Below are 26,324 nucleotides of genomic sequence, written 5' to 3' on the forward strand. Positions count from 1 at the left end.
CGCCACTGCCGTCCACCGAAAGGAGCAGCTGTGGCCGTCCGCCAGGGGAAGGAGGGGCTCGCTAATGACCGTCAGAACGTGGAGGGATGTTCCATCTGCCAAGGGTAAGAGGACCAGGCGACAGCGTGTCTGGGAACTGGTAAGCAATTTTTTTTCTCTCTCTCTCTCACTGTCGCGCCGCCTCGCTCTTTCCTTCTCCCCTTTTCCCTCCCCTTGTCTCCCTCCCAGGTGTCGAAAGGTGGGGAAAGCCTGCCGGCAGGCGCGGCTGGAAGGGCAAGTTCAAGAGAAAGAGAGCCACACGCAGCTGCCGGGTGTGTTTATGTTTGTGTCTTTTTGTTTAATTAAACATTATTTTGACTGTTCAACTGGTTCCCGCCTCCTCCTTGCCCATTATAAACCTTGTTACAGGCCTGTTATGTTGAGCAGACTCGGAAAGAACCCGTCCAGAAATTTCACCATATTCTGACCATCTGTTCGTTCAGGAATTCCAACAATTCAGACGTTATTCCATCAGCAACAATTCTCCATATCTTCCAACTTTTCCCAAACGCATTCCAAGTCCACCTTGGTCGCTAGCGGATTAGCAGCTAATTCCCTCTCTGATGACTCCAGATAATCTATCCATTTCTCAACATCTGCCATTCTTGTAACCACATCAGTGAATTTCGTCTCCATGGCAGTGATCGATCAACGTATTACAGCAAGCTCCTCTAAGTCAGCAACGACCTTCGTCAGCATCGCCGACACGTTCATCAATTGTCGCTGAATTTCCTTCACCTCACTGGCCAAATTGACTCCCAGGCTTTCGGCCTGCTGCAATGGGGCTTCAGCTGGAGCACATAAGTGTCTTTTAATGTCTCCAGAGCCCGAGGATTTTGAATTCTTCGACATATTGTCCTCCTAGAACGGTTAAGAATCAGGGTGTATCGAGTCTCACCGGTCCATGACACAAAAAGTATTAAAACTAGCAAAGTGCGCAGAACTTGCCGTTCACATGTCCGAACCTTGCATGGCACCACACGACTCCCCATTTTATTTATTTATTTATTTATTAAGGCATAATCTACAATCATGATTTCAAACCGCACAATGATTTTAAGACATTACAGCATAATTTTCTGTAAAGCTGATTTGAAACAATGTGTGTTGTGAAAAGCACTATACAAATAAAAATAACTTGACATTTACGACATCAGCAGTTAATGTAAATTCATGTTTATTCTCTCGCAATCTCACAGACACAAACAAACACACAGAAATGCTATCCACATGCTATACCTGCACATAGCAGCTGTCAGCAGAAAAGTCCATCTGCATAACAAAGCTGGGGATGTCTCTGCAGCAGTTGATGCGATTGAGCTGCTGTCCTAATGTCAGATCATAAAAATCAACAGCATTCTCACTGGAACCCACAGCCAGATAGCGCGAATCAGGACTGAACCTTAAGGGAAAGAAAACTTGAGCTGTTACAACTTGAGCTACATCACAGTAACAACAGAGTTAAATTGTATTCAACAAAAATAGTGCTAAGCCCATACATTTTCCTACTTTCTTCAGTAAGTAATTCAAGCTTCAAATTCCACCTTAATGCACAACATGCTCTTGTGAATTAAGTCTTAGCTGCTACTAAAGGCAACAGCAATCAACAGGCAAATAATAAAAAATATAATGCAAGAATCTGATGAATGAAGATTTGATTAAATAATTATCTAACGTATCATGCACTTTTTTTTTTTTAATCAACTGACAGCCTAAATTATGAATGACTTAATGAGTGCCAGGCTCACCTGATATCTTGGATGGCAGAGCGCCGATCTCTCTTCTTCCCCCATATTTTGAGTGAGGTCACGAGGAGTATAATGAACTCTCCATTTTTCATGCCTATGGCCACCATGTCACCGTCTGGGCTGTAGCTGACGGTTTGCGCAGGATGACCAAGATTCACCTTATTCAGCATCTTCTGTTTTTTTTTTGTTTGTTTTTTTTTATCAAGAAAACAATCAATTTGAATAGCAGCGGAGCAATGCAGTTATTCAAACATGCTTTATTAGTATTTGTGTTCTGTGTGCGTAGTGTACCCTCTCTGAAATGTCCCAGAGGCGCACAGTGCCATCCTCTGCAGCCGACAAGAAGACGTCTCGGGTCGGGTGAGCTCCCAGACCCCAGATAGGACCGTCCATGTGGCCGTTCACCAGGATGTTACACACTGCATTCTTCTCACCAACTTCAATGATTTCAGCATTCCTGGTGCCCACAAGAATCTTCCCCTAAAGAATCAAGCAGAAAACAAAGTTATATCAGGCTATCTCATTGCACCTGCTAGTTGCCTAAGACATGAATCAGTACACCATTATATTCAGACACTAGCAAGTGTCTAAATCCACTAAACATCGGGACACTGCTGATTCAACTACCTGTGACAAACTACAAGGTCGCGTATAAAAACGTAGCTGATATTTATCAACAACACGCCTTGACCAATATTCTTCATGAATAATTTGTTTTATTTATAGTATCTTTGTTGTAGATGTTACAAATGCTAAACAGAGGTAAACTGATATATCGATTTTACCGATTAATCAGTACTGATAGTTGCTTTTTGGAACTATCGGTTATCGGAAAAAACTCAGATTGTTGCAGATAGTTTTTTATTTTATATTTCTCCATGTTCCTCTGTGGTTAAAACCCTTCATCTGATTAATATATAGGCTATAAAAAGCTTAATTTGGTAAATATTTACATACAGAGGATTGAAATAGTCACTGTCACCATCACAATTTATGGACTAATTCACGATTATTAATGCAAAATGTCATATAAAAAAAAAGACACATATGAAGCATAGACATTACTGAACATTTATTTATATAACCTTTCTTGATTGTTGAGTTCAGGTTGTGTTTGACTGATAGTGTTGCTAGGAAAAAAGTGTTCTATAATACCGGAATACCGGACAACTGACAAACTCTGATCTACTATTGATGAATGATGATCTACTGTTAACAAATAACTGCTCGTACAGTATTTATTAGCCCATATGATAATGTTTACTTTATAATATTTTTATTGTAATACATTGTAGATAATTGAAAGAGTGCATGTTTTGTTTGGAAGCACAGACATTTCAAAATAAGAGTCCCCAGTGTATTTTGGGTTTGTTTATAGTTAAAAGTCCCATGTTATGCACCAAATGTTCATTTTTATCTGGTTATTATTGAGATTTTGGTTGTACAACAAACACACATCTGGGATTTACTCATTTTGGACTCTTGTAGCATCTAAGTCTGTGCCCTTTTCAGTAAGGAAACACTAAGAAAATGTTTTAAGTTTCAATTTATTGATTTTAAAAACTAATCGCCGATTAATCGGTTTTCTGGCTTTTTCCACCACCTTAGTTATTGTATCGGCAAAATCCACCATCGGTCAACCTCTTATGCAAAATGTAAAGGGTTTACAAAACAAAATATTTTACAGTTACAGATTCATATAAAATATTAATGTACAAAAAGTAAAACAAATTAAATAAAATGTACACAATGAAATGGCTTTTATTTTCATCTATTTCTGAAATCTTGTTGGCATGCCTGATGGTTGGCATGCCGGTTGTGACCTGGAGGCTGCCTCTTTAGTAAGGACCACTGGTGGTCCGTGAAAGATTCCAAGTGTTCTGCGCAAGGACAGATTAAGAACTGAGAGGCCAGTACACCATGGATGCCCCCCATGACATGACTACGTTCACCAATATGCGCTACAGGACGCTTGGCAAATTTGGTTGGATTTTTCAAATTGACAGAAGATAAGTTTGGAGCAATGTCTTACATGGCCAGTTATATGTAGGCCTACTTTTTAATTATGAACCAATCCAAAATCATGCATTATTAATAGGGATGTGCACAGCACCTGTATTCAAATACCAAATCACTATTCGGTTATTCTGCACGTGTATAGAGGTCTTCATCCCAATCTGAGTCCGACGGTACCTGACAAACCTACAGGTTTTTGGTCAGGTTCAGGTCAGTTTTTCAAGTAGGCTATAGGGTGAGTTACGGGCTGTTCACATGTGTGTCGAGGCCATGTAAACATGCACTGGACGGACGTCTTTGATCGTTGTGCCACAACTCACTGTAAAGTTTAAAAGAACTTTAATATTGTGACTCCAGTCTGGCTTCCTAAGCAAGCAACTGGCCCGGTTGCTACGGTGGGTAGAGTCACGTTGGGTTAACCTCCGCGTGGTTGCTATAATGTGGTTCTCGCTCTCGGTGGGGCACATGGTGAGTTGTGCGTGGATGCCACGGAGAATAGCGTGAGCCTCCACACGCGCTATGTCTCCGCAGTAAAACAAGTCACGTGATAAGATGCACGGATTGACGGTCTCAGACGCGGAGGCAACTGAGATTCGTCCTCCGCCACCCGGTTTGAGGTGAGTCACTATGCCACCACGGGGACCTAGAGCGTATTGGGAATTGGGCATACCAAATTGGGAAGAAAAGGGGAGAAAATCACAAAAAAAAAAACAAAACTTTAAACTTTAATATTTATAAATGCATCTCAAGACACCTGCGTTCTATTTTACAATTCATTGTGCAGGACTGTCAAATTCTTTAAACACTGTTAAGTAAAAAAAAAAAAAAAAAAAAAACTTCAATATTTATAAACGCATCTCGAGACACCTGTGTTCTTTTTGACCATTTGTTGCGCTGCATCAAGCCTTTTCAGCACTGGTGTTACAAATCGACATTCTGATTAAGTTCAGGTTGCAAAGAGGACTTAATGTGACTGTTACACATGATTCCAGATTGTTTTTTACCTGGCAAAGTTTCAGCGCTTGATAAACGGTGAGCCAATGTTTTTTTTCCCCCCTTTTGCTCTAGTGTGCAGACAATAATTACATAAGTTAAATGCTGAATCAATTAAAAATCAAAGCATCCCGAAGAAGTCCCATAAACCAATTGCGTTCGCTGCCTCATGGAAAGTGAACCTGCCCTGGCAGGATTACGCAATTTCCATTTATTAAGAATAAGCCTATAATGTTGCAGTCAGTGACAGAGATTGTTTTTGTTTGACTTTAATATGATTTTATCATTTGAAATTCTATGTATTGTGCTATTTATGCTCGTAGCTCACTGTGCAATTTAATACCTGCTATTTGAGATTGTGTTTGACGCATCCATGGCAATAAACGTTCTTTATTCCCGGGTCTCGACTCCAGACAAATAACAGAATAACTGTTCGTGAACTCTCGCGGTTAACCAAATATTACAAAAGGTTGCCGTGCACATATTTAGGGTATTAAGGCATCTATCGCTTTATAATTAAACATTAAATGCATGCAGGACTTAAACATTTATTGTCCTCCATACTGTTACACGAATTCTGTCGCTTATATGAGTTTAAACCATCAGCTTTGTACACAGCCAGGATAAGCTGCACCTTAGTGTTTGGAAGCATTTTGTAAATCAGACGCCGTTCTTTGTAGTCCGTCAAATAAATGCGCTGCGCCTGTGAGATGCAGATTCCCCGAGTGCGCACTCAAGTGTCTGCTCACGCTGCTGTAGTCCAGCATGCATTCGGCCGAACAAATTGTATTGCACATAAGGCTAACATTTACGTGGATTTATAATAGATATCTCAAAATAATAAATAAATAAACAAATAATTGATTTAGGGCTCGGGCCCTTTGGGTTGGCCCGGTGGTTAATCCGTCCCTGGTTCCGCGAGCTGATTGACTTGATTTAAAAAAACAGCGTGACTATTTGCATAGTGTACAGTTGTTTATTTGCAGCCCAATAGTCTGATGGAACCAGACAAAAGCACAAAACAATACATTATAAATGTCTGAGAAGTGGTGTGGAGAATAGCATCTGCCACTATTTGCAATAAGTGTAAATAGCTTCTACTAAAAAGGGACCCAAGTAATTAAAATAACTGACAAAAATCAATTCATTACAATAAATAAACTAATTGTGAAAACATTTGATCAATTAAGACAGTGGCCCTTTTAGTCTCACTTCAGTAACGTAGTGACAGTTACGTGTCGGCGTACTCATTAGATAGGTTCATTTGCTAAATTTGAATGAATTTTGAATGAAATTCAGTTAAAATTAAATAAGAACAACACAGCGGTCTAGCTAAATTATGGATGAGTGGTACAAGACAGGAATGGTGAAAATGTCATTGAATAAGAATTTGGTTGTTAGATGGTCCGGAATTTTTGTTATACTGTTGAAGTGGTGACACCTGAAAAAGTTTGAGAACCACTGCTCTATAACAGTAATGATGTTGTGTAAATACTGTACCTTGCCCCTGCAGACAGAACGCACACAGTCTATGATCTGACCCGTCTCCAGTCTGAAGGCTCTGCAGCGCTTCAACTCCTGATCCCACAGTTTCAGTGCACCTCCCTCCTTAGACCTGCAGAGGGCAGCCCACCCAAAACCTCTTATTCACTATGAATCAGAACTTTTTTTGCCTATGCAATTTCAGAAAATATTAAAATTGGTTTAACATGAGATATACAGTACTTCAACAGACATCTACTTAGTTTATAATTACAAACAACCCACTCAAGCATTTTTAAAAACCTTTTTACAGAAGTTAGTCCATGTCTGTTAGTTTTGAGGCCATCTAGTGTATTGTAGTCTACTCCCAAAACATAACGATGCAAACTTTTAGCAGGTACACATTTAAGATTCACAGTTTTTCTCTTTCTAAAAAACAACAAAAATGCTCTCTAGAATGAGAATGTCTTCCCTCTAATACCACCGGCCATGATTTTTCCAAGCTGTGGTGTAAACTGAATGCTATTATCTATTTTAAAAAAATAAGCCCATCGATTTTTCCCACCCCATCTTCCTGTTTCAGTAGAAAATACAACAATACTGAAAAAAAGAGGTATTCAAACCATCTCATACAGTCTCTAAAGCAATAGCTGGTCACTTACGGTCGTTCTTTGCCTCCTGTGACTATAAGCCCGTCTCGTAATGTGGTGTACATGGTGAACACAGGTCCAGTGTGAGCTTTAGCCACGATTCTCACTAGAATGTGTTCCTTCCACACACACACATCTCCACTAATGGTACCTGTAAATGTCAAGTTATTCTGAAAAGAAAACAAACCTGCACTAATCTAGTGACCTCTAAGAGAAAGAATAGCACAAACATGGCAAAGCACAACATTTTCACATCCTTTCATTAGTACTTTTACACGGAACCTGTAAAGCTACTGCAAGAGCACTTCAGAGTCCCTAAATACTGTAAGCAAGATTGGAATATGATTTTTGTTATGTTCCTACAAATAGTTAAGTTCTTAAATATAATCAAACATAAACAACATTTTGAATTCATGTTTTAATAAAAATATCTCTTTTCCTATTTAAGCTCTGGCACACAAGTGCACAAAAAATGCCCAAATGCACACATACACTTGCATAAATACCTACTCACACACATTCTCACAATTCATTATAATAAATAGTTCACCCAAAAATGAAATGGTTGTCATAACTGACTTAATAACTTTGAACTTTCTGATCAAATTCAGTGAGGCAGATGGAACCATTTGTTATAAGGGATGACAACTAAAACTATACTGAAACAAAATAAAAAGTATAAATATTCATTTTAAAACCTAAACTTATAAAAACTATTTATGCACCATTGAAACTAAACAGAAATTTAAAACCAAAACGAAAGAGAAATAAAAACTTAAACTTTTTTTTTTCTTGACAGCCCCATTCACTTTTATTGATGGAAAAGAGCCTCCACAACATTCTGCAAAATACCTCTTTTGTGTTTCACGGAAGACGAAAGTCATACAGGTTTAGAATGACATGAGGGTGAGTAAAGATGACATTTTTGCTTGAACTATTCCTTGCTGAACATCATTTAGAAACAGAAGAATACTTACAGCTCCAAATGCCACTGAGAGCATAGTCTGCATGCGAGCATCCTCAATAGAGCTGAGCACTCCTTTCTTACTGAGCAGAGCCCTGCCGGCCAGTGACCAGAAGCGCACATGCTTTATCCCCACTGACACAAACTGAGTGTCTGAATCGGGTCGGAACTCTGCCACAAAAATCCGCTGGGTGTGACCGGCCCGACTTGCTACTTTGGCACCTTTGTAACAAATTACGCCACAAATGTAATGAAACATCACAACTGATAAAATCATGCAAAGACATTAAAGCAAAGTGAATGCTGTGAGTTGGTGCCTACCTTCCTGCCACTTCCAGATAATGAGGGTGTGCTGGGGGTCCAGACCCACAGAAAGCAGCAGTTTGCCGGTGGCACTGAAGCTGACAGAGCAGACACCATGAGAATGATGGCAGCGCAGCACAGAAAGAGTCTGTTTGTTCATGGCCTCCCACACGTGGATAGAAGGAGACGTAGCTGTAAATACACCAAGACTCAAGTTGTACACAGTTGTTTATTGTGTCTAAAACTAAAGAGAATTGCAACTCTGTTCAGAACTGGACAAAGTGTCTTACCAGACATATCACCAGCATCACCTGTGTGAACAAAACAGCAGTTAAACTTGAAAGAGGCAGCACTTTAAAAATGCAGATTCGATTTATCGCCTAAATACAAAGAACTGTGGCAAGTTCTCCAAGAAGCGTGGAACAACCAAGCTGCCAACAACCTTGAAAAACTGTACGCAAGTGTACCTATGAGAAATGGTGCTGTTTTAAAGGCATAGGGTGGTCACACCTAATGCTGAATTAGGTTTTTTCTGTTTACTGGACTTCAACTTGGTATCAAACTGTACTCAGATTCACCAAGATACAAAGGTTTGCAAAGGTCAGAGATTTCAATATGAACAAAACATTTTTTATCATATGCCATCATGACCAAATTATCTGATCTTTGGTATGCACATACAGTTTATGAGAGACATCTGAGACAAAGTTGATATCTAAATGAAACATAGCTGAGAACTCTTTGAGCTACATTATCAAAGAGCAGACCTCTATTTAGCCAAAATGAGTAGAGAGGATGGAGGTTTTCACAAACATACCTACTTGGCCAGTTGCCACCACGCTGGGGAACTTTGGGTGCTGATTAATAGTCAGGCACAGAATGTCATCACTGTGTTCTAAATAGAAACTCTGACATGCTGATGATAAACAAACAGAAAAAAATAAAATAATGTTTGGCACATTAAAATGCATTAAACATTGCATTACATATGACAGGTATCTATGAGTTTCCCCCCACCTGTTGTTAAGTTTAGGACGACCCCTACTGAGGCAGTGTGGTAGATGATATCCGCCCCCTCATTAAGGTAATGCACATTGTTACGGCAGTCGTTGCCTCGGTAACCAAACACCAGCTCAAGCACTAGGTCCTGCAGGGAAAGTCAAAGAGGGGTGTCTGAGGTTGTATCCATGACAACAGCAGAGAGTATCTGTCTCTCAGGATGTGATAGGACAGACAGAGAAACCAATCAAGAGAGGTTAAAAAGATCATCTAACCACTTTCACTGTGGGGACAGAGAGCTCTGTAATGAACATTTAATGCATTCAGTAGGCAAGATAACAGACTGAGCTGTCCACATACCAAAAATAGCAAAATCACTACTAAGTGATTTATGGTATTAGTATACTATACTGCACTTAATTGTTGTTTAGTGTAGTAGGTGATAGGATAGGATAGGATAGGATAAGACTGGATATGACACTGTAGTACAGTACAGCACAGAACTGTACAGTACTTTACTAGCAGTGTTTCCCAACCCTGTTCCAGGAGCCCCACAACACTACACATTTTGGATGTCTCCCTTATATGACAGTTGATAGCTGTGTTTCATTGGGGAGAAATACAAAAAATGTGTAGTGTTGTGGGCAGGGCTTGACATTAACTTTTTGGCTCACAGGCCACTGTGGCTAGTGGTATCCTAAAGGTACTAGCCCCTCAGCATTTTCACTAGTCAAAATCCCTTGCCCCACAAAAAGTGATAAAACTAAGTGGAGACTGTAACTGCATGTATTTGTTTTGGACATTTTATTTGAACAAGAATTATATGAGTTCAGCAGGACACAAGCCTAATGATTTAAGTCATCTCTTAGAATATCAGAAGGCAGAAATGGCCAGTTAGGAAAACTTTGTCCATAATTTGTCCATTTGTCCATGGAAGTCCAGATTTTAACCACTTTTACCATTCTAAATTATATTTGCCTATAAGAAAGTTTACCATTGTTTTTCAATTTATTTTTCAACTGTGGCATTTGTAATAATAAGGCCATAACCACAGGTTAGACTATGGATGGGTCCACATTACTGTAGTTAGGTATGTAGATAGTCTTTCTAAACAATAAACAGTATTAGTTATGAAAAACTAATAGGCTAAAATGTTAAAGGTTAAAGGTTAAAACAGGTTAAAGGCCCAAACATACCCAACACAAGTATGTGAACGCAGACGCACCTTGCTATGCAAGCTCGATTTCACACATTGTTGCATTGTGAAATGTGTCAGCACTCAATTCATAACACAACGCAAGTACGCGTTGCATTCTCAGCATTGCCGCAAGGGGTGCTAGAGCAGATTTTCTTCTTTCAATCAACAACTGTCATGGCGGACTCGGGCAGCAATTTGTGTTGAATCTTTTCAAAAAATATATATGACTTTTTTTACCCAGTCCATTCAAACAAACTTGTTTTTTCTCCATGTCTCATCCCCACTTCTCAACTATCGACACATCTACCACCTCTGGGCTGCATCCTGAAAACTTAGGCAGCTGACTTGCTGCCTAATCAGTTAATGGAACTCTGAATGAATGGAAGTCTTAAGAAAACTGGTCTCCAAACAAGTTTGAAAAGCACCTTATTTTCATCCTGCCACCATATACAGCCTACAAAGGCAGCGTTTTCCTGGTTTTAGATGCAACACTGGTTTCGTGGTCAGACCTAAAAAATCTATTGTCCTCTTGTGGTCTGAGGTTTGTAACTGCCAGAGCAATGCAAGAGCGCACGTTATGCATGTACAATTGGACCACGCACTGGCCATGCGTTGGCCAAGCACTCGCGTCTGCATTTGTGTACTTGCGTGAAGTATGTTTTGGCCTTTAGAAACATTTAATTACAACTTTCAGTTAATAATTCCATGTAGTGCAAAAGGAGATGTAAGGTAGATTAAACTCAGTCCCATTCACTTTCATTGCAACTTTTTACATGAATAGAAAAATTCATGAATCTATTTTCCAATTATGGAAGAAAGAAAGTCCTATGGGTTTGGATCAAGATAAAGTTACCAGTTACCAGTTAGTGTTACTTCAGTAAAACATTTTAGTTTGGACGATGTAATCGATGTTAATGCATGGCACACTGTTGTCTCTTTACCTCATCAGTTTGAGAGGTTCAACTTCCTCAATGCAGAGTAAGTAGAAGATTCTCAGTATAATTCAAATGGGTCACATAAGATTTGTGGTCTCTGCCGGCCACTGTGATTTCAAATAAATCCCGAATGAATCATACAAGTTTCGCTCTGCACTGTCCCAGAGCTCTGGCTCTATCTCTGGAGCACGCTAATGTGCGCTGCGGCAGTTTGCGTGAAAACTGCCGCAGCTGCCGCCTCATTCGCCTTGCACAGATGCGCAAGTAAATTATGAGAGGCATATTAAATGCTTATAAAGCGCTGAATGCGGGATGAATACAATTTAATTCGACTTCGGCCACCCGCCAAAGTGGCTAGTAAGGGTGACAGAGTTACCCGCCACTTCCGATTTTTACCCGCATTTGGCGGGTGGGCGTGTGTTACTGTCAATTCCTGGTTGTGGGGCTTCTAGAACAAGATTGGGAAACACTGTTTTAAAGGATAGGATGGAAAGGGACGGGATGTAGGATGGGACAGGACAGAACAGGATAGGAAAGGAGAGGATGGTACGGGGATATAAAGGAAAGGAAAAGAAAGGACAGGGAAGGGAAGGGAAGGTAAAGTGAAGTAAAATAAAGGAAGGGAAGCGATTGGATAGGGTAGGGTGGGATGGGATGGGATGGGATGGGATGGGATTGGATAGGGTAGAGTAGGGTGGGATGGGATAAGGTAGGGTAGAGTAGGGTATGGCAGGGTAGAGTAGAGTGGAGTAGAATACAGTAGGATGGGATGGGATGGGATAGGATTGGAGGTGTTGGGTTGGGTTGGGTTTTGGTGGGATGGGACTGGATTAGATGGGGCAGGGTAGGATAGGAAAGGAAGGAATGGGATGGTATGGTACTAGACAGGACAGGATAGCATAGTAATACTGGATAGTATTACTGGATTGATGTTTGAATAGAATTTTCATTTACCTACTGTATATTCCACAAACAAAAGTTAATGTTTATTGTGATCACTCACCTCAATGGGTCTCTTTTTCTTGCCCACGTTGTTGTTCTGTAGTTTCTCTGGCATTGGTGGAGCCCTGCTCACTGGGGGTCTGCACCCAAACAAGCAAAAACACCCCCTCTTAATCAGACTTACATCATTATTAAGGTCACTCAGTGAAAGGGTGCAAAGGTGACCAGACATCTGGTGTGCGGTTCTGTTTCACTTCAAAACATGTCTTGTAATAGTAAATTCTGAACGATGATAAAAGTCTGTGTAAAATGTTTGTGAATCTATAAACTATAATTTAGTCTAAAAAAAACTAAAATATCCAATGGAGTGAATGACAGGTCTAGTCTTACCTGGAGCCCCTTTAAAGGCAGTATTAACCGAGAGAGAGAGAGAGAGAGAGAGAGAGAGAGAGAGAGAAAATTAGAGCTGTGGTCTCACTGTAACCAGTTCCCCAAAGTGCTCCATTTAACAAGGAAACACAACACAGGGACACTAAGAACACAAAATACAATATCAACCACTTATAATGTTCTCCATGACAACTACAATCATGTTCGCTTGACAGCATGTGGTCTAAAACAACACATAAACAGTCCACAGAGCTGAGAGGGGGTTAAGCGAGAGAAGCCGTATGTCTAAATCTACCTCACTCAATAAGATAATGTCTGTAACAGTGTTGGGATGTAGCTTACTAAAAGTAGCAATGCTACGTACGTAGCTACATTTTTCAGTATCCTGACAATAGTACAGCTGTTTTCAAAACAGTTGAACTTTTCCAGAAACTAGCAACGTTTTCCAAAGAGAAGTGGTGTAATGTGAAAAAGCGCTATATTGCTGTTATTTTTGTTGTATTGTACACACATCCTTAAAATCCAGCAAGCTGAGTCAAATCAAACGTGCTCTCCTTAAAACATCCTGTCTCTTTCATATGCAGCACTGGAAAGCCTTCGTTTAAGTGAATCTGTTAGTTTGAAAAAACAATTGCAAATTATGCACCGTTTTGAATCTCTGCACAGAAGCCCAACTGTGGCATTTTGCATCATTTTTATGGTGAAGTATTTTGTTAAACTCTACTGTTCATGTTTTCAATCCAGTTTTATTAAATGTTTTAGTTGTATATCGCGATTAACAAATTGACTGTTAATGCAGCGTAAACCAGCATAAACACTGGTTGGAAGGGTGGAAACTTTGCAATGTGTCCACCCGGAGTCATTATACTGACGCACACAGACCACAAACACACATACAACAGCGCTTCTGTGTCAGAGATAAAATGATGGGTGAAAGGAGCTTTTAATGCTATTTGTTGTACAAAACAAGCCTAAATGGAACTCAAGTATTTTTCAAGTATTCAAGAAATCAAGTATTTTTCAGCCTAAAGCGCATTTTAATTACAACAGAAGCAGGCCAAGTCTTAACTACCACTAAAACGCAAAATGAGACATTTTTGTCTGCAAGCGCTTTTCATGTGGAGTTCAAAGCATGCTTGAAGCTGGCACTGACGCCCTGCCACGAATTATGAATGCGGCTTCACGATTGCTGTAACAAAGCGGATAGCCACAGTCTACTGGCTGATTAATATTGTGAAGTTTAAGAGATTTAATGCCCATTGCAATGAAAATGCAACCTACTAGTTCTTTCAATAAGTCAAACTCCCACTAAGACTTTGGGAAACGTTTAATGTTACTTTAATTGGTGCTATTTTAGTGCATTTCTATCTTCATACTATGGAAGGAGTAATCGACTGACAGCACTAATATACAGTATATATATATATATATATATATATATATATATATATATATATATTGAAGTCAGAAGTTTACATATACCTTAGCCAAATAAATGTAAACTCAATTTTTTACAATTCCTGACATTTAATTGTAGAAAACATTCCCTGTTTTAGGTCAGTTAGGATCACTACTTTATTTTAAGAATGTGAAATGTCAGAATAATAGTAGAGAGAATGATTTATTTTTGCTTTTATTTTTTTCATCACATCCCCAGTGGTTCAGAAGTTTACATACACTTTGTTAGTATTTGGTAGCATTGCCTTTAAATTGTTTAACTTGGGTCAGATGTTTTGGGTAGCCTTCCACAAGCTTCTCTCAAGTTGCTGGAATTTTGGCCCATTCCTCCGGACAGAACTGGTGTAACTGAGTCAGGTTTGTAGGCCTCCTTGCTCGCACATTCTTTTTCAGTTCTGCCCACACATTTTCTATCGGATTAAGGTCAGGGCTTTGTGAAAGCCACTCCAATACCTTGCTTTATTGTCCTTAAGCCATTTTGCCACAACTTTGGAGGTATGCTTGGGGTCATTGTCCATTTGGAAGACCCATTTGTGACCAAGCTTTAAATTCCTGGCTGATGTCTTAAAATGTTGCTTTAATATATCCACATAATTTTCTTTCCTCATGATGCCATTTATTTTGTGAAGTGCACCAGTCCCTCCTGCAGCAAAGCACCCCCACAACATGATGGTGTTCTTCAGCTTGCAAGCCTCACCATTTTTCATTCAAACATAACGATGGTCATTATGGCGAAACAGTTCAATTTTTGTTTCATCAGACCAGAGGACATTTCTCCAAAAAGTAAGATCTTTGTCCCCATGTGCACTTGCAAACTGTAGTCTGGCTTTTTAATGGTGGTTTTGGAGTAGTGGCTTCTTCCTTGCTGAGTAGCCTTTCAGGTTATGTCGATATAGGACTCATTTTACTGTGGATATAGATACTTGTCTGCCTGTTTCCTCCAGCACGAGGTCCTTTGCTGTTGTTCTGGGATTGATTTGCACTTTTCGCACCAAAATCCATTCATCCTGAGTGGTATGATGGCTGCGTGGTCCCATGGTGTTTATACTTGTGTACTATTGTTTGTACAGATGAATGTAGTACCTTCAGGCATTTGAAAATTGCTCCCAAAGATGAACCAGAATTGTCTTGGCTGATTTCTTTTGATTTCCCCATGATGTCAAGCAAAGAGGCACTGAGTTTGAAGGTAGGCCTTAAAATACATCCACAGGTACACCTCCAATTCAGTACACCTCCTATCAGAAGCTAACTGTCTAATTGTCTAAATCATTTTCCAAGATGCTTAAAGGCACAGTTAACTTAACTGGAATTGTGATATAGTCAAATAAATGTGAAACAATCTGTCTGTAAACAGTTGTTGGAAAAATGACTTGTGTCATGCACAAAGTAGATGTCTTAAAAGATTTGTCAAAACTATAGTCTGCTAATATTAAATCTGTGGAGTGGTTAAAAAATTAGTTTTAATGACTTCAGCCTAAATGTATGTAAACTTCTGACTTCAACTGTATGTGTGTATATATATATATATATATATATATATATATATATATATATATATAGTTTACATAATTTTATATTGCCTTCTTAAATGGCTTTAATGTAGTTTACTACTTTTTCTAGAAGCTTTAGGGTTAGTTTTAGGGTTAATTTTTAGCTAAATGTAGCTAACTACTTTTTCAAATGAGTAGCTTCACCATAATTTAACTATAAATTATAAGTAGCTTTCAGCTTGGAAAGTTACAGATTTAGTTCCTTACCCAGCACATGTCTTTACATTTGATTTTTAGAGAGAGAGAATGCAAAGGCAGCAAAGCGTTAGCAAAGTTCCCAGTTGCTCAAGAAGCAACATTACTCTTCAAATGATTAGAAATGGGGAGCAATAATAAAGTAACTACAAAGCAATGACAGAATGTGTGCCAGAAAAACACTTAATGTAATGCTGCAGCATTTATTCTAATTTAAGACTGACATTACCTGCATTTAAAGCATCCCAAGCTTAAAATAAGTGTAACAACTCAGTGGCAGGCAGTTTTATGATAAAGCGTGTGGAAGGTGGTTTTATGAATATGAAGGCTATTGTGCGGCAATGAGATGAGAGGAGGCAGCACGAGAAATAGCTTTTATAATTTTCTGAACAAGTGACACTTATTCATCTTCTTACCTGACTATGCCCTGCCTTCACGTGGAGACAGAGAGGAATGCAGTGCAGAGACAGACACGGGAGTAAGGGAAATTGGAAAAGACAGACATGAGGGTAGCATGTCACTTAAAGCCCAAGTGTTCCATCAATTACACTCTCTGGTTATCTATTATATTAACTGTTGTCTTGTGGTAGTTCATAATTTTTCATAATCAAAAAGTGGCAGATGATTAGAGCTGTATGCATAAAAAAAATGTTAAAAGACAATTTAGTGTTTAGTAAGGTATTCCAGTTGTAGTAGTACACAGTAAGTATTATGGCTTTAGGGAGAGTGCCACCAACATGTGCTTATATAAAATGGGATCGTAATGGTGGAATATAAATTTGACCTATAAATTATTTAGTTTATAGAAGCATTTGACATGAGTGGACAACTAAGAGTATACAACACTTCACATTACAGCACTGACAGGATTACTGCATTTAAAAATAAAATTTATTTGCAAGTTATTTAAACACTAATCCACCTTTTATATGAGGAGTTAACACAAATAAAGAAAAATAAGTGATTTATCGATTTGATAAAACATTCCAGGTATGCATAGTACAACAGAGAAATCTTGGGAATATTTGCCAGTACTGTATTTAAATGAAATCTATGCTCATTCAAACCCTCTATATTTTCAGCTTCTTTGACATGAGCCAAGCCATGTAAATGTGAGTAAGAGTAAAAGTAAAGTAAGAAGAAAAGAGAAAAATCTTAGCTCCATCTGAGAGTTTTTAAAACTGTCACTTAACAGCACAATTTGAGTGTAATATTGCTTTCATACAGCAGTTCTAAGTTAATATAATAAGTACCTAAAATTTTAGGCACATATGGCTAGTTATTTGATCTATTTTTGCTCCACCAATGAAAATAGTTCCAAACAAAGCCAAAGCAGGATCGACCGTTTTGTGTTGCCAAGCAACATACAGACTGATAGCCTGTCTGGAATGCCACAAATGCAGAAAAGCAGAGTGATACAGTGAAGCATCCCAATGCTTTTATACTAAATATCAGCACTCTTGGAATGCCACGTGTCCAATCAGATTATAGCACCGGAACTAACAGTTGTATAATAATTATTATAGAATTGTACATAGTGTTGCTGTGACTATTGACGCTACATTGGGTGACATTCCTAACTTACCTTTCATCTACTGATGGCTCCTTCTGTTGTAAGTGGGGTTTGACCCCTGTCATGGGTCGCATGTTTGTAGACAAGGCTTTGATTACATAAATGATCTCATTCTCTCGGGTTACATCACTGTCGTACCCTACACGGAACAACAGATAGAGAATAAAGAGAAAGGGGAAAGAATAAGTGGTAAGATAACTCACACAGGTATAGCATGACATGAGGAACGACAGCTGCATCACTTTTGTACCCTCTGGTGAAAGAATTTTCATTTTCGGGTCAACTATTCTTTAAAAGATTCAAGATATTGTGATATGACAGATGGCTACCCTCTATAAAAATAGATTACAGTGGATGATAGTAGTAATTGTTCTCATAAGCTGAATGATAACTGTACTATCTTTCTTACCTCCATCATCCTCACTCTCGATGTCTGACTCCTCACTGTCACACTGTCTGGCCTCTCGACAGCCCTCACTCTCATGACTCCAGATCATCAAACAGGTGTCAGAGCCACCGACAGATGCCAGCAGACAGTCATCATGTGACCAGCGCACATTAGTCACATGCGTACTGTGGGCCATGTACCGTTTGAACTTTGCATACTTTCCCTATTAAGAAAATGTTAACATTATTGGAAAACTACCTTTACTATAAGATTCATACCAGAATCTAACTTAGTACCATCTTGTTCACTGTACTGGAAGTGGGATTCTTACAAAAACATTTTCAGGTCACATTTTCACCCCAAAAATTAAAAGATAAAATTATAAATTATAATAGACTCTTTTTACATTTTCTGGTTTGGAACCCAGATTTAACCCAGGTAGGGTAAACTTAACTTCTGTAGTTGTGAATGGGAGACCATGTAGAAAAAAATATTTGCATTCCCATTTGCTCCAATAGCAAAAGAAAGAATTCACTATTATGTTTTCACATTTTTACGTTTAAAGGATTAGTTCACCCAAAAATGAAAATTCAGTCATTGTTTACTCACCCCTGTGTTGTTATAAACCTATATGACTTTCTTTTCTTAACAGAAAGGGAGATATTGTGAAAAAATGTTGTGCTCAGTGATGTCATAAACAGGGGCGGTTCTAGCCCATTTTGACTGGGGGGGGGGGGGGGGGCAGTGTGGGGCCGGGTGTGCTTGTAGGGGGGCAACTGTATAATAGCTTAAATGTCCCCTGTACACATATAAAAAATAATTTGCTGTTTTAATATTTGCGGACATGCAATTTTTTAAAGACAACCAAAGATTCACCAAATTTGAGTACAAATTTTGAAAATATATAAACAAATAGGCTCATGACAAATGTTTCAATAAGTCAATACACACTAACATTCTGGTTTTACCCACAAACTTTAAGCCAGGTTGCCATGCTGTTCTTTAGAGCGAGAACCACTAATCGCGACCACGAGGAGGTTACCCCATGTGACTCTACCCTCCCTAGCAACCGGCCCAAATTTGGTTGCTTAGGAGACCTAGCTGGAGTCACTCAGCACACCCTGAATTTGAACTCGTGACTCCAGGGGTGGTAGTCCTTTACTGTGTTTTTAAAAACATTATTATGTCTGTTGGTGTGTATACGCATTCCTTTTTGAACGCACTTTGTGTGCGCCTCTTATTAGAGAATGCAGTTGCTAATATTAAGCTCAATTCTCCATTATTGAGCACATGTGTGCCTCTCCCTTGTGATTGGTGCGCTGCGCGTTAAGTATTTGATTGATAAATGGTGTTCATAAAGAGGATGTTGTGTTTGTTATCTTCCCTGTAAACTGTTTAGTGCTTCTCTTGCATTTTGTTTGCAAGAGATGCAGCAGGATCAACTCTGCAGCTTTGTTCTCTGTGCCGGTTAGTTTGCTTTTTATTCCTGCGCCTGTACCCAACAATGCCGATATTAATCTGTATATATTAATAGGTTGAAATGCGTTGATGTGGTGAGCTTAGCGTATGGTAAGATCCTTTCTCACTGAAGGTAAGTTATTTATTTGGGCTTTAGTGGGGTGGTTTATAATGGTTCCAATTTTATGTTTTAAGTGTATTTATAATAAATTTGCCATTGCAGGTGCGGTGTGGCTCTGTATTACGCTAGCTGCTGTTTCTTCATACCCGTTTCTTTACATCTGTTCCAGTGTGCCGTTTCATCATATTCGTTCATTTGTTTTGCCAAACCTGCTGCACTACATTTGTCTTGTTTCTGAATTCTACAATGCAAAACATTGAATTAAAGACAGTGAAAAAATTAACTTATTATAAATAACATAAGTGTGTGCATACACATATACAAAATATTTTGTAATGAATGCTTGCCAAATAAGAGCAATCTCTAACGAGTTGAGCTCAGGTGCATTCAATAAGGCAGAAAATCAGATCCAGATCGGGTTTTGTGATAATAAAGTGGAAAATTGTGCTGTAAAAGTAACTTAACTTATACTTATATTTAGCCTACACCAGCACGTATATAATCCACATTAAGTAAAACTGAAACTGGAGCTGGCGCGTCCAAAGATGCGAAACCAACGCTGAAACTTTTACCCTATCTCCAGAAGATGTGGTTATTCGTTTGACATTCAGATTCTCCTACCCGCGCTCTCTAGAGACGACAATTTTACAATGATATCATTAGCACAATTAGGTTAAAGAATATATGACTATAACATACAGGCATAAACCATTGAACTCAAATGGTCAATGCTTGTTGTAGTTGGAGAATTCTGCCTAAAAATGCTCCTATGGGCTTTCATGAACTAGCGCTTGTAAGGGATTCAATTAAAGTGTAAGTTAAACAAACAATTTACAATCTTTAGAATGTGTAAATGTTTTTTTAAATAAGATACCAGTGACGTTTTAATACAGTTTGTGGACTTTTCAGATGGTCTCTTTTGTACCATAAGTGAATAATTAATAAATACTGAACTTAAATTAAACTTAACCCTGCTAAATATTATTATGCAGTCATCATGCATTGATGTTTGTTTAAATATCATTTGTTTGGTCTATTTCCTATGATGTGGGGTCACTGAATACCACTCTTACCATTCTACCACTCCAATTTAGGGGGGGCCACTGGGGGGGGGGGGTGGGCAGGCCTATTGACACTTTGTGTTAAGAAAAAGACAAATAGGGTTATAACAACACAGGAGTAAGTAAACAATGACTGAATTTTCATTTTTGGGTGAACTATCCCTAATCTGTATTTATTTATTTACTTTCATTCCTTTAGCAGCTGTTTATTGGAAACCCCATTTTAAACCCTATTTTAATTAATGCCTGGTTAATATAAAAAAAAGTGTAATGTTATAATTTTATGTATTATTTTTATTTTTTTATACACTTCTGAATAACTCCTTTCTGGGTGGGGTGGGGGTGGTGTTGCCTTTCTGGCTGCGCCTGCCGGCAGGCTTTTCCTTGCCTCTCTAGAGCTGGGGAGGGGAACAAGGGGAGGGAAGAAAAAGATGAGAGGGAAAGGTAGAGTCGTAGCGACAGTGAGAGAGAGAGAGGAGAGAGAGAAAAAATTGCTCGCCCGTTCCCAGACACACTGTCTGGTCCTTGACTACTCCTCCACCCTCTGGTGGATGACAGCTGCTCCTCCCCGGGCGGACAGTAGCGAGTCCTCCGACCCCTGGCGGATGGAACGCCCCTCTGTGTTCTGGCGGCTGGCAGCGAGACCCTCCGCCCCTGGCAGAGGCTCCACCACTCCAGGTGGCCGGCAGCGAGCCCCTCCTCCCCTCACGGACGGCGGCCATTCCTCCGCGTCCAGTGAGGCCAGCAGTGACTCCTCCATCCCCCGGCGGACGGCCGCGGCTGCTCCTTTGGGTGGACGGCAGTGGCGAGGACTCCACGACAGCGCATCCCTCCTCCTTCCCGGGTTTTGGCACCAATCTAACCAATGTAATGGTTAAAATGGAAAAGCAGGATGCGGGAACCGGCTGAACAATCAAAGTAATATTTAATGAAACAAAAAGACAAACACAGATGCGCACACACGGCAGCTGCATGTGGCTCTCTCTCTCCCGAACTGCCGCACCCGGCCGCCTTTATCCCTCTCCTCGGCTGATTAGCCCGATTGGGGGCCAGGCATGCGTAGTCACAGCCCGGCCTCGCCCTCCTCCTCGTCACAGTTTCATTTAATGAACCAAATAGCTTTCAACTATGTTTGATATAATGGCAAGTGATTTTCTAGTACCAAATTAGCAATTTAGCATGATTACTCAAGGATAAGGTGTTGGAGTGATGGCTGCTGGAAATGGGGCCTGTCTAGATTTGAACAAAAATTACTTTTTTCAAATAGTGATGGTGCTGTTTTTTTTTTACATCAGTAATGTCCTGTCTATACTTTGTGATCAGCTGAATGCCACTTTGGTGAATTAAAGTACCAATTTCCTTCCGAAACAGCAAAATCTGTACATTATTCCAAACTTTTGGCCGCCAGTGTACATTTGATCAAATGCTTAAGTATATAGTAGTTAAAAAACACTAATATAAAGTTGGCCCCATTATTTCTTTCTTTTTATTCTGGGGTAAAAATATGACCCAGACATGTTCTTAACAGGTTTTTGTGAGATTCACTTGATCAAATGGGATAATATTATCTTAACCTTGACTGGATACTTGAAGAGCTTGACATATCCAAGGTCATCCCCAGTAGCTAGCAACTTCTTATCATTGCTGAGACATGCAGCCATTACTTCAGTAACTTCACTGACCACAGGCCAGATCCCCTCACAGTAACTTCCCAGCACACACGTCCATGTGCTCCAGTCGATCTTCTCCACCTGAGGGAAATTACAGTGTGAATTCTAGTTAATTTAAAATGTATGAGACCTGTATGTCTCCACAGTGAGGAAATGTGCAGGTAGAATCACTCTGGACCCTACACACCCTGCCCACTCTCTCTTTGAACTGTTGCCCTCTGGCCAGTGCTACAGAGCACTGAGCGCCAGGACATCCAGACAAAAGAACAGTTTTTATCCTCAGGCCATTTTCCTCTTGAACAATTAAACTGCCTCAGGACTCCCCCATAGGGCAATAATGTAAATACATATCTCATGTACATATGTAAATTAACATATTTAATTCAATAACTGTACATACCTCTACCTTTACATTACCGCTTGCACATGTACATACACCATTCTGTTATATGTCCTATTATTTGTATGTCCACTTATACTCCTACCTTGTTTTATATTCTGTGTCTCACTGTAATTTTCTCCTATCACCAAAAAAAAAAAAAAAAAATTCCTTGTGTACATGAGAACACGGCATTAAAGTTCATTCCGATTCTGAAATGAATAATTCAGGAGTTGGAGTTCCGTGAACATTTACAGGGCAAGACAGACTAATTAAATTGCTGCTAATTGCATGTTTTCCTTATTAGGACAATACAATTTCATCAATATACAGAATAATACATAGACATTCAATAAGGGAAATTTTTTGGGGCATATTATGTAGTTTTGAAAAATACAACTTTTTCAATATCTTCATCTGTGTTTAATCATTTATCATATGTTCTAAAATAAAAACTTGTTGATTTTGGCATGATGTGTGATATAGTGTGGATTTTTGATAATGTATGTGATGGCAATGATTCGTGATTGTAATGACATTTTTCACTTTTTGGGCAAAAAACCTTGGACATGCTAAAAATACAGTTAGCTAGCAGACAATTAACTTTGAACTAATGAAATTTCTTTTTCTTTTTCTTTTTTTTAAATTATTATTAAAATACTAACCAGTTTGGTAATGACACCTAATAAAACTACTCTCAGATCATGGTGTAAATTTCAGATTTCTTATTATCAAACTGTATCTCTGCTGCTCTGGCAGAGATGTACTCACTGTCACTTCTCAATTCCATTATTACCAATTTTTTTGGGGGGGAAAAACTCAATTGATCTCTAAAATGCATGGTGTTGGTAATGACAGAAGTATTGGGGACAGTGATTTTTTGTTAAAAAGAAAGTGAAAAATTGTGCACATCAGTAATAATTTAATTGAAAGTATGAATTTTCAAGTTCTTAGGAGAAAGAGCAAAGTATTATATTCAAACTCAATATTAAATTCAAACTCTTCTCTTGTTCTAGGTATATAGGGACAAAAGCCAAATTCGCTCCTAAAGAAACAGTGCAATTAGCTAATAGCAGAACATCAGACACGCTGATGGGCTTCCAGCTACTACTAAATCTTACGTTATTAAGGTGTGTTCACTGTCTGTCCCAACCTTCTGGTGACCTTAAGCACAGCCTAATTCCCTGCCTCCAAATATAGTCAAGCTAATGAAAAGTGGGCCATGTTCTTGACCTTAAGATTGCCCTTCCCCTTCCCAGGGTGCCACTGTGAAATACGTAGGATCCATACCTCCGTGGCAGGAATGCTTTGCTTCTTTCCACGTGGGGCCTCGAAAAATAGCTGCTCCTTTGCTGAGGTGTTGACCTGCAAAAGCTTCCCTAACAAAAGAAAACAAAAGAGACTTCTGTGTCAAACATCAGTATCTGAGATGTAACAGTCCAGCACTGATAATCTCTTAAATTCTGAATCCTAACCAGATGCGATCTCCGATTAGCGAGATACTACATTTGCAAAGAATAAGTGAAAGAACACAGTTTTGGTCTCAGTAGTGTTGCGCATGCACACAACTGTTGTTACAGCTATGACAACTGGGGGGCGGTTATGAAATTTGGAGGATATAGACCGATTTTAAAAGACAAAACAATCAACCTCCTGTTGCCGATTTTCCCATGAGATGAGTAAGGTGAAACTGCTGCGCGGCACGTTCTCAGCCAATCAGAACTTATATTTAATGTACAGTTATGAAGAGTGGGATTGTGGACCAATAAGATTTTGATGTGGGTGGTGTAATTCAACACGATGCTGCAGATATAGATACCAAGATTTCAACAAAATGTCACTTGTTGCTTTATCATGTAATTCCTGGTTAGGACATGATGTAACGTTTATTCTTAAACGTAGAATGTCCACATGTAACAACGTGATTGTTCATACAAACTTGAGTATTGGGCCTACTATGTCACATGAATCATTATTTGGGTAGTCATTTCACTTCTGAAGGGGTGTTCACACTGACAAGGTCGTAGGAGGCCTTCCTACTGCTAGCTGCCCTAACGCAATTGGTGAGCTGCACAACTGGTCATAGCTTGTTAAAAATAAGATGTCTTTCCATATGGACAAAAAATCAGTTTTCTTGCCACTAAAATTAGCATTCTGGAAGGGAAAGCGTTTGTAAATAAATTGCAGCTATGTGTAATGCATCATATCATGAACAAGATGAACGATTATCAGTAAATGAATTAAACTCTTTTGGAATCCATTGACTTCAACTAGTGTCACTGTTTATTTGCAAGTTTAAGCTCTGAGGGTGTTTTCAAAGACTTCCGGTTTCAGTGGCATGCCCAAAATTAAAGGCTTATAACTCTACAAAAAAAAAAAAAAAAAAAAAAAAAAAATAGGGGTCAATTGTTTGGCATCATTTTATTTCAAAGCAATTTATCGTTTGATGGTACTTTTACAATTACTTTAAATTTTTTTTTTTTTTTATGATATACATTATGATATCAGCCTAAGGAATTGCTGAAAAAAATCACAAAAAACTTGTCAAAAATTAACTTTTTTCTTATTTTTCTGATTTTACATTATATATCTTAGGGTGTAAATAAGGTAGCACCAAAAAAAAAAAAAAAAAAATAATAATAATAATAATAATTTATTAATAATAATTAATAAAAATAATAATTCCCAAACATGTCACCTGTAACAGTAAAATTTTGTGTTAGGACGACAAAGCAATCAAAAGTTCTAGCATTACAAACATAATTTATCTTTCTGTCCAAAAACATCTCAAAGTGACCAAAAGCCTCTCCAAACAAACAAAACATAATAATTGTACATAAAAACTAATTACAGATGCAAATACAACAATGACTAAAGGTATGATCTCTCTCCAAAGCATGCAGACATGAGTAACAAGATCTCATTCAGTTCCATTCTGTGTCATTTGAGTCATCATTGAGTCTGTGTCATGTACTTGGTGCCATCTCCTGATTGTCATATGTAATTAGAGTGAATGATCCTCTCTGCCCATATTTGGATGACTTCCACCTCTGGTTGCAGCAATCTGAATCCTAATTCGATTGGTTTAGCGTTCCATGATGCTGGACAACGTACTACATAATTTTCCTGATCCACGAAAGCTAACATGCTTTTAGCCAGATGGCACATCATGTGCTTTGTGCGCATTGTGCTTTGTGTGGATTATTTAATGATCTATGCATCTTATTACATTGTGTGTGTACTAATTTTAACAGGAATCCCCTCCTCTAAGTAATGGTACTGTATGTGATGTTTATGTTCTGGTTATTTTGTTTTGAAGTTATAACTGAAAATGTGGCTTATAAGCAACACCTGTTTACAAGTAACATGCATGTCAAAGATATGTACTTAGCTATTACTCGCAAAATTTTTGTCTGTGAGTAAAACAAATAGACTGGTTGTATTCTACTCTTTGAGAGCTTTCCAACGACATATGACACATGGCTAATTGTTGTAGCTTTGTTGCTGTTAAATGCTGACAGTGTGAACAGCACTTGAATTATCTGATCTACAGCCTTTGGTCTTGCATCTATCTCACCTCTCTTGTCCCAGTCCAGATGGGTGATATAATTCATGGAGCCTTTGCAAACACCGACTCTTTTGCTGTTCATCACGTTGTATATGTCCACAAAGCTGTCGCCTGATGCCACGGCCAAATACTTGCCTGTTACTGCAAAGAAGTGTTTCTTTATTCAATTCTGAGCTCTTACTATGACCCAGATAGCACATTCTCATTAAAATGTTAATACATTTGTGCAAATACTCTTTAACTA

General features: G+C 38.8%; 1 protein-coding gene across 4 annotated transcripts in view; it reads right to left on the minus strand.

The window, feature by feature from the left end:
* The window catches only part of LOC127454855 (echinoderm microtubule-associated protein-like 5), a 206,223-nt gene that overhangs the window by 14,767 nt on the left and 165,132 nt on the right, over window positions 1-26,324 (minus strand). Inside the window, exons 23-40 of one of the 4 annotated variants that reach the window (XM_051722323.1) lie at window positions 26,090-26,221; window positions 23,803-23,891; window positions 22,038-22,214; window positions 17,845-18,046; window positions 17,448-17,574; window positions 16,279-16,293; window positions 12,660-12,668; window positions 12,331-12,409; window positions 9,213-9,342; window positions 9,013-9,111; window positions 8,486-8,506; window positions 8,214-8,387; window positions 7,906-8,114; window positions 6,941-7,098; window positions 6,297-6,411; window positions 2,079-2,267; window positions 1,788-1,960; window positions 1,279-1,441 (exon numbers count right to left, since the gene is read on the minus strand). In XM_051722323.1, the coding sequence (XP_051578283.1) occupies window positions 1,279-1,441; window positions 1,788-1,960; window positions 2,079-2,267; window positions 6,297-6,411; window positions 6,941-7,098; window positions 7,906-8,114; window positions 8,214-8,387; window positions 8,486-8,506; window positions 9,013-9,111; window positions 9,213-9,342; window positions 12,331-12,409; window positions 12,660-12,668; window positions 16,279-16,293; window positions 17,448-17,574; window positions 17,845-18,046; window positions 22,038-22,214; window positions 23,803-23,891; window positions 26,090-26,221 (2,261 nt within the window). The remainder of the gene's footprint in view (window positions 1-1,278; window positions 1,442-1,787; window positions 1,961-2,078; window positions 2,268-6,296; window positions 6,412-6,940; window positions 7,099-7,905; window positions 8,115-8,213; window positions 8,388-8,485; window positions 8,507-9,012; window positions 9,112-9,212; window positions 9,343-12,330; window positions 12,410-12,659; window positions 12,669-16,278; window positions 16,294-17,447; window positions 17,575-17,844; window positions 18,047-22,037; window positions 22,215-23,802; window positions 23,892-26,089; window positions 26,222-26,324) is intronic. The other 3 variants (XM_051722325.1, XM_051722324.1, XM_051722326.1) reach the window with 3 other exon arrangements.

Source organism: Myxocyprinus asiaticus, chromosome 17 (genome assembly GCF_019703515.2).
Source record: "Myxocyprinus asiaticus isolate MX2 ecotype Aquarium Trade chromosome 17, UBuf_Myxa_2, whole genome shotgun sequence".
Taxonomy (NCBI): Eukaryota; Metazoa; Chordata; class Actinopteri; order Cypriniformes; family Catostomidae; genus Myxocyprinus; species Myxocyprinus asiaticus.